Below are 9608 nucleotides of genomic sequence, written 5' to 3'. Positions count from 1 at the left end.
ACTAATAAATACCGACGAAGAAAGAATTTGAACTGTGCTTTGAAAAACATTAATTTGATCTTTTTATTTTAAACATTTACAATTATTGTCATTGACTGTAATACACGTATAGCCTATAATAATTTTTTAATAATGCTTATACTACAATATAATACGAACTAATACAATTATTATTCAGATTAACTTAGAAAATGCACTGTGAATTAAAACTTACAATTTGTATAGCTTTTTCTGTTTCTGTATGCATGCGTGATGAATGACATTACAATATCACTGCAAAAAATGTTGCACAAACAACTGATTATCTGAGCAGGTTTAGTGTTTGCTTCCACCATGAGAATCTTGCCGCGTGCGGGGGTTACGCCCCTGAGCGCGAGAGATAAATGGTAAGATCCTTTAGCTCGTGAGTTACAAGTTACGTTACGCTCATCCTCAGCTCGCGCATGACACGTTTCTGCTCCGAAGGCAGTCGCGTTATCTCCATGTCCCTTTAGAGAAGCACAAACTCGCTCAGACTTACTTTTCTCCACCACATCCTCGTCAGCTCAACATGTCCACCGGCTCCATCAGCGATGTGGATGAATTTCACGAGTCTGAGCTGCTGGATAGTCTTTTGAAATTCGGATCCGGTAAAGATCCGGGGACCTCGAACGAGAGCACGGAGGACAGCTCCAACTGCGAAGGAGCCTCGGTTACAGAATGTACGGGGAAAAGGCGCAAATCAGCCGCCATGCGTAAACCGGCTCCCAATGGTGTAGCCCAAGAGGGCAAGCAGGTCCAGAGGAACGCGGCGAACGCGCGCGAGAGGGCGAGGATGCGCGTGCTGAGCAAAGCGTTCTCTCGGTTGAAGACGACGTTACCGTGGGTTCCGCCGGACACAAAACTCTCCAAGCTGGACACACTGCGGCTGGCCTCCAGCTACATCGCGCACCTGCGACAGATACTCGCCAATGACAAATACGAGAATGGCTACATACATCCAGTCAACCTGGTGAGAGACTTTTGAAAAACTTTTTGCAAAAAATAAAATAAAATAAAACAAAGAAATAATAATACTAATAAAGAAAGAAAGAAAGAAAGAAAGAAAGAAAGAAAGAAAGAATCTCAATAAGCAAGATATATGCTATGATAATGTAACACGTTTTCGTTATTTTAATAACATCTTTACTTCCAACCAGTTAACAATTTCTGTAATTTCTATCTGTTTTTATGAATTTTCAGAATTTAAGTTCGATTTTATTAATTGTTCCAAAAGTTGACTTTGGTAACACTTTACTTTGATTTTACTTGGCCTAAAAAATAGAGGCAGAAATGAAACTTTTTACAAAAAAAAAAAAAAAAAAAAATGGAGGCAGGAATAACATTTTAGTTTAGTGTATAAATGGTAAAATAAGCATTTTCTGAAAATTACTATTCCTTCAGAAATAATATGGAAAAATAATATGGAATATCCTCAGTTATGTAACCAAGGTTATGTTTACCATGTGTAATAATAATAAAAAAGTTATTAATTATCAGTTATTTGGTGTGTTTACCGATTTTAATTGAACTTTCATTCATACTTCTTTCCCACAGACGTGGCCGTTTATAGTGGCGGGCAAACCAGAAAATGAACTTAAAGAAATGCTGAATTCTACACGTTTATGTGGGACTACAGCTTCCTGATACACCAGATGGACTTAAAACATGGACCTATTTGAAATATTTGAATTAAAAAAATAAGAATAACACGTCATCTCCTATCTAAACACACGAGTGGGAATAATGGGGACAACATCCTCACTCGCATTCCTGTAAAGAGAAACTGATATCTAGCCTATTTAAATACTCACACGTGGGCCTTGCTGGTTCAAGGCAACAATGTGTGATTTTATGCAGCTGTTTTTATAAAGATTCTGTCATCACTTTTTTTTTTTTTTATCAAAAACACGAGAAATCATTATGCATATAGGGCTTTGGTGACGCGAAGTGTCATAATATCACGCGCCTTTGCTGTTTGCATTAGAATAATTGTAAATAAAAATGTTAAAGTTTCAAGTGATGCAAGTTTTCTTTGATCGACCATGGACAGAGAGTTCATGTTTATTCACTTTGCTTTGACCTGTGTGAACCTTGTTATCATTTCGCCCCACCTTTTTCTCTCAAGATCTCTGGCGAGAGGACATGTCACCCTGTCACCCTGCCTGCGAGAGATAACGTGATTAATTCCCTTAATCGGAAGAAACGTAAGCCTTCTCTTTATCATGATATATCTGTCATCAGATAAGCATGGCCTTAACCGTTTTGGAAATCAAAGCGAGCGCTTCCAATAGAGATCGAGAAACTTCTCCAAAAACTCTTAGAATTCCTCCGACTTTTAAGAAGTCAGGCCAGAGAAAACTGTGGGCTGACGTGGTCCGTGTTTAAGGTCAGTTGTTTTTAGACCAGTGAATCGCGCGGCTCTTAATCTCACCGTGCAGCCGTTGTTTAATTTCGCTCGGGGTTGTGACCGTTATGTTTATAGCGCGCGGACAGATATTTATGCATCACTCCTCTGAGGGGCGCGAGAGCACGAGTTACCCGGAGTTACCGATGATGGGACGCCCGATGTCACAGCCACGCCGCGGCATTACAACTTAGAAAAACACTGCTCCCGCGCGTATTCCACATTAAACCAGTCATCACTGCTCTATAGCAGAATTACAGAAATCCGCGCGGTGAGACAAAACGGTTTGATGGCTCAAGACAATAACAAGCCCGCCGCCGTCATCAATCACGCGCTGTTATTGTAAGGAGAGGCTGAGGGGTGATCTGTTCGAGTGAGAGCGAGGGAGGCTTAAGCACACGCGCGCGCACGCAAGAGCCGCATGCTTGGACAATAAACCAGCTCTAAAACATTGTGAAATCTTCTGATAAGTCTTAAAATGAGATATGACTGTAGGAATCTACTTTTCATTTATTATAAAAATAGAGACACCAGTTTGTAGGCCTGTGCTGTCCTCAAGGCTAATTTTGTTCCCTTAGAAATGTCCTTTGGGTTTTCAGCATTGTGGCTTATGATAAATGCGATACTTTTATACATTACATTTAAATCACCTTACATATCAAACGCAAAAACATGCAATTGGTTAAGAAAAGTAACCAAGTTGTGGTTATTTGTAACCAGTATTATGCTTTTGGATTTGAAGTGACTAATTTACAGTGAGCAAGAAAAGTTTTTAAATTCTTTGGGTATAATCGTTCAGCATAATATCGGCAAAATTGGCAAATTGGCATTGCCAAATTCGGGTGTAGTTATGTAGCCTATTATTTAAGCAACAATTGGAGCAGTAACTTGAAGATCTCTGTGACAATCTATATATATATATATATATATATATATATATATATATATATATATATATATATATATATATATATATATAGGCCTATATTGTTTATAAAGATTCTCATAAGCCTATCTTTTTGAACGTAGTTTTTATAAAATTGTATCAGTCCGCTGAGACAGTGAAAGTAAAATTTCTTTAGGCTTTCAAAAGGATGTAAAATATCCTAATAATTTTTATGGGACATCTTTTTCTCACGGGACGCTGAGAAAGCTCCCCAAACATCCCCTACGAGAATACGGCCGAAAGATATTTTCTTTCTCCCCTTCTTCCGTCGTCTTTTTCTGTCATCATCTGAAAATCAAAAGAAAGTATTTTCTTCTTAAAGGAGTTTCCCTTATTTCCTGTACGAAGCTCACGTTCATCTATATAAATCAGCATGGATAAATCAAGTCGGTCCATCACCGCAAGACCACCGCAGAGAACACTGAACAGTGTCCGGGTCAGCTGCGCTCTGCCCGGCAGCGGGAGGAGGAGGAGGCAGGGAGGCTCGGTCATTAGAAAGATAAAGTGGACCCAGGATTCCCATGTGTTGCGAGAATATGGCTAATTGTTTTGTTGGACTGCTGCCCAAAGCTCTCTTTTATAGTCATAAAGTCTCTTGAGAGGGAACATTGGAATGTAGTCTAGATGCAGATAACTAAAAACTACCATATAAGAGTGCGCGTGTGTCAGCTAAAGTTTATAATTAGCAAAGTTGGTTTAAAACGGATAATGAGCTGGTTTTGTTGTCCTTTAATAGATTTTCCAGTGGCTTAACAACTTTAACAAACGAACTTTTAATGTTCTTTTGTAAGTGGGAGAAACTGCATCAATCTTGACACAATATGTTTCAGCACCTAGACACTGAACAGCGACTGAAGAGCTCAGTCAGTCTCACTAGTTTAGACGTCAAACCCAACACTGCAGCAATATGCATTCATTTTGCAGACTGGATTAGTGCACCAGAAGGTACAAATACTTGCAAATGTAGGAGTTTGTTTCATGTATGCTGCAAGAGAAGCCAATATCCTATATTAAAAATAAATTAATTAATTAATATTCACCCAACTTAGTTTTCTTTAAAAGAAAACTTTCTAAACGTTCTAATAAATCCAAACTGACAACCTGCAGTTGATTTGCGCTTTTTGGACCACTTTGAATTAGGTTACTGATTAATTACATTTAATTACTATTAATAAAATTTGAAACTCTGAAACTCATAAAATCGTATACATTATTATCCATCCATTTATAAATTTAACCGAAACAAAAATTATGAATCCTTATATTATACCATTCTTATCTCTAATAGTGGTGTTTGAAAAATTACTAATCACTATTATCAATCGTTTCAGGTTTTTTACATAATTGCGATTATATTTTGTGCAGATTCTGTATTATTACACTGTTTATTTATTTTATTCTTAATTTAGTTGTGAATAATACAAACATAAATGGAGTACGTTTTACAAGAAATTCACAATATTTCTGCTTCAAAATTTTTTTAAATGTATACTTGCCGCTTCTTTGTCAAAATTGTTTCAAAGTAAATCCTACACTTTTTATTATTATTATTATTATTATTATTTTACATTAGGCCTAGGCCTATGTAACATTTTTTTTTTTCTCCAGAAACTTTAGTCATTTTATTTTGAGTTCTTAACTTGTGTGTGTGTGTGTTTTTTTTTTATTTATTTTTTTTTTACATTTTTAAATAAAAATCCTCACTGCATTGCGTAGTGGAAAATTCAGTGCTGGACCCCCTTTGATGCAGAAATATGCCTTGTCCAAATACCCACACTTGCGGTCTTTGCACTTGATCAATTGACTACTTATATGACGTATTTCCTGTAGGCCTATTTGGCCCAAGTGTTCAAGTAAGCATGAATACTGCAAGTGTGTGTAGAACTTTTCATTACCTGATGGGACACACTTATAGTGTTATAAAAACACAAATGTTTACATTGCTTTATTTTAATTTATATTTTAAATACTTTGCATTTTAAAATCAACTTCTAAATAGGATGTTCAGTAGTCCCAATAACATGACATCATTAAAATCTGTGGTGCTTCTAATTAAGTGATAAAAAGCTGCTGCAAATATTGTACAAAATAAATATCACCACTACTCATCTTTGCACCAATAAAACGTAAAAACACTGTTTATCTACCAAATTATATGTAATATCTAATTACTATATTAATTTTTCAACTTACATTAGAAAGGTTTCCTTGACCTATTGCGAGATCTCGGCAAAAAGTTTACAATTTATTTCCAAAATAAGATGCAAGATTGGATACACTTTGAATATTCGAGTGCCTTGTCCAAATACCCACACTTTTGTTCTTGGCCACTTAAGAGCGCATGCGCGCGACAGGAAGTAAGTGTGCAAGACAGATCCCAGATCTTAATCACACACTAAATCCACACTACACACTCTCTCGAGTAACGCTCCAGATCGGCATTCAAGGCTCAGTGTATCCCATCATGCACCATGTTGTGGAAATAAATCGCGAGACATTTTGCCAAGATCGCGAGAGGTCACGGTAACCTTTCCCATATAAGTTAAATATTATTAATAATTTGATATTACATATAATTTGGTAGTAAAACAAAGTACTACACATTTTATTGGTATATTTATTTTGTACAACATTTTTTTACTGCTTTTTATCACTTAATTAGAAGCACCACAAATTAAAATTGTTATGTTATAGGGATTACTGAACAGACATTTAGAAGTTGATTTTAAAATGCAAATTATTTAAAATAATAGTAAAATAAAGCTATTTAAACACTTGCAAAAGTTTGACACACACACTTCATCCTTACTTGAACACTTGGACCAAATACAGGAAATACGTCATAGAAGTAGTCAAGTGGCCAAGAAAGCAAGTGTGGGTATTTGGATGACTGAAGGTCCTCAGTATAGCCCTACTTGCAATATAGCGACAATATCCTACAGAGGGCGCTATAATACAGTTGTTCATATTAGATCAAAACTATGCCAACACATGAGTTAAAGGAAAATGTCCATTGGGTGGCAGCAAAACTGCAGACAGGCAACTAAGGTATCTCTTACTTATTTTAGTCGGGCTTTCCAAGATAATTGTGCACATATATGTATCTACATACCTGTTATGAAATTAATCATTTCAAAAATAGAAAAACACATTCAAACTAGCCGTAAAGTCACACTCCAAAAAAACATAAGAGAATCTGAATGACATGTTTGTAGATAAACCACCCTCCACAGCATTCCCCACAGCTGTGTCTGTATAAGTAGTGTGTTGGTAATGCATTTGTGTGGGACTGTGTCTGGTTATTCAAGGCTAAACTACTTCTATTTAAGTGAAATTGACCAGCTTCTCAACTGCCCTCGCCACCATATGCAAAGACTAAAGAGCTTTAAATTCAACCCAGAAGTCCACTGCACATCAAAAACGCACAAAGACTGTCCTTCATCTCATAAGAATTTTATTAGAAGTGTCATTTAAATTGAAGTGTGTGAGTGTGTGTATGTGTGTATTTTTGACTCATTTGGATAAGTGTGCAGCCAGGGGTTGATCATAGTCTTGTAAACTCTGCCATGATGAAAGTGTAGCGAATAAATGGCTCAAAGTATCATACAAGGTCAATGTTACAGCAACACGACCATGAGCACGCGCGTGAACAGGGTGTGAAATGTTTGTTCAGGTGGGGGTGATTACTGAGTGGTGTGGTAGAAGAGCAAGTCACTGCAGATCCTGTCCTTTGAGAATAAGCAGGTGTTTTAGATTAAAAAATTGATTGGTCTTGTACCTCATTGTCTTTAAAAATACAAAATATTAGAGTTTACAGTGAGGAATATGAAAATGAAAGTGAATGGGGGCAAATTTAAGAGGATTTAAAAGTAGAAATGTAATTCTTATAGTTTTATAAAATTGCTTACATCAAGTTTTCTCTGTATTATTCACGTTATGTTCACGTAAACACTTTTGGTTTAAATCTTGATTAAATACACATAATTTTAGCCAAGCATTCACATAATGCTTCTCAAAAAACCTACTACATTTATGTTCAAGAAAATGCACCAAATGTACATGATCATATTGCCAGAAATGCTCTGAAAAACAGCAAGGCTAATTCTTCAGGCTTTGCTTTCCTGTTTCTACCTCAGGCTCTCCATTAACTGAATGCGTTATGTTTACAAACCACATATATGCATTATTATACATCTGTATATTATGGACACTACTCTGAATGATGACAGAATACTTCCTAATACATGCTTTTTAAATAATAATTTTGTCAGTGATTACAATGATACCATGCCTCTGTGCAATTATTTTTATCGCTGTGCTATGGGTTCTGTTGTTCCATTAAATTTAGAACTAAATTAATTAAATAAATAAAAAACTGTATATATATATATATATATATAAATATATATATATATATATATATATATATATATATATATATATATATATATATAATATATATATATATATATATATATATAATTCTTAACCCAGAATATATCCTTTAACCCCTGAATGTTTGTTTGTCTTTTTCATTTCTCTTTGTCCAGTCTGCCTGCCTACAATGTTTGTAAAAATGTCTTCATCCAGCACTTTAACAACCACTGCTGTTTCTGCACCCATTTTCTTTAACTGAAGCTCAGCTGTGTGTGTGCATATGTTATGGTGTGTGCTGCTCTCTGCACAAGCACACACCTTCCTGATAGCCACACGGATCCAATTATAGCTGGAATTCCCAACCTAAAGACTGGAATCATTCATGTCTCCACCTCTGTGATATTCCAGGGTGTCCCCAACCATGTGCTCTGTGTTTGTACGTGTGCATAGAAGCGTCAGGTCTGCATGTGTTTCAAAGTACTTCTGCATAAGCATGCAAACGTGTGTGTGAGGGGAATTCTGAAGATAATTGAGAGCGGGTGAGGTTCCCAGTCATCAGCAATGAACGCTGTAATAAGACTGTGTTTGGGCTGAGACAGGGAGAATGTCTGATTTTAGCGTTCCTTTAAACAAAAGTGAACAGTGCTCTCATTCAAAACAGATGGTGAAGGTCAAATCGAGGAAACAGTGACAGGAGTGAGTGAGGGAGAAAGAGCCAGAGACAGACGGAGTGAGAGAGACAGAGAAGGAGGAGGACAACAGAGAGACAGATCGAAGAAGAGCGAGGTAGAGGAGAAGTGAGGTGAGGTAATAAGGGAAAAAGAAAATGAATGAGATAATTAGACATCCTTTCCAAAGCAGTGTGAAAAATAAACTCTGGACTTTCTGATTCTTTGAGAGATGGGAAAGTTTATATTTATAATACATTTTTATAATATATAGGCCTATATATATATATATATATATATATATATATATATATATATATATATATATATATATATATATATATATATATATAGCGTTTTTTTCATATATATATATATATATATATATATATATATATATATATATATATATGAATATATATATTTATTTATTTATTATCTTTTTTTTTTTTACATATTTTATTGTAGCCAAAGATTTAAACGTTGGCTTGGTATAATATTTAATATTGATGTTTACATGATATTTTATTGTAGCCAAAGATTTAAACGTTGGTTTGGTATAATATTTAGTTTTGATGTTTGTATACATTGTAAATGATGCGACATGACTTTGTACAAACTAAATTATCATTGTTAGTTCTTCGAGTGCTTCAAGTACTTGGTCCTTTCACTGCGTCTCCGTTTGTCCACCCGTGAGGCCACGATGCCCTTCCGGAGCGGCCAAGGATCACTTTTCACGCGACACCGGATAACAGTCTCCCTCCCTCCCGCTATTAATATTTAATCAAGCAGCGCGCCCAACTGCGGACAAATGATTTTTTATTTCTGACTGACGGGCGGCCGCGGGCTCGAGTTACACGCGTCGAGCAGCCGGTCATCACAGCCAATGGTTGGACGCGGGAACGAGCCTCGTGCCCCTACTGCGTTCTGGCACAGCGCACATAATCCTCGCCAATGCACGCTCTTGAAGCCAAAACCTTTTTTTTTTTTTTTTTTTTTTTTTTTTTATTGACATTTATTGAACCTTAACAAAAAAAGGCATTCGCAGTTTCAGATTTACAATCAAACCTGAGCGTACATACAAATATTACAACACAATATACATATTCACATCAGCAGGCAAGAAAAGTTGAAGCCTAGGTGAAAATAAAACTAAAAGAAAAAGAAAAATTTTAAATAAAATACAAATAAA

At 35.9% G+C, this 9608-nt stretch overlaps 1 protein-coding gene across 1 annotated transcript; it reads left to right on the top strand.

The window, feature by feature from the left end:
* The first annotated feature begins 272 nt into the window (after positions 1-272).
* Positions 273-2037, top strand: LOC113080414 (transcription factor 21). Its single transcript, XM_026252589.1, has 2 exons — positions 273-991; positions 1576-2037. The coding sequence occupies exons 1-2, from the start codon at positions 551-553 to the stop codon at positions 1663-1665; spliced, it is 531 nt and encodes a 176-aa protein (XP_026108374.1). The 5' UTR covers positions 273-550; the 3' UTR covers positions 1666-2037.
* The last annotated feature ends 7571 nt before the right edge of the window (positions 2038-9608 follow it).

This window comes from Carassius auratus, unplaced genomic scaffold (assembly GCF_003368295.1).
Source record: "Carassius auratus strain Wakin unplaced genomic scaffold, ASM336829v1 scaf_tig00031263, whole genome shotgun sequence".
NCBI classification, from domain to species: Eukaryota; Metazoa; Chordata; class Actinopteri; order Cypriniformes; family Cyprinidae; genus Carassius; species Carassius auratus.
This window is presented reverse-complemented; position numbering and strand designations above follow the sequence as displayed.

Coding starts and splice junctions, on each gene's coding strand:
- LOC113080414 (XM_026252589.1), top strand. CDS start 551: ATGTCCACCGGCTCCATCAGCGATGTGGATGAATTTCACGAGTCTGAG. Junction 992..1,575: donor ACATACATCCAGTCAACCTG/GTGAGAGACTTT, acceptor TCTTTCCCACAG/ACGTGGCCGTTTATAGTGGC.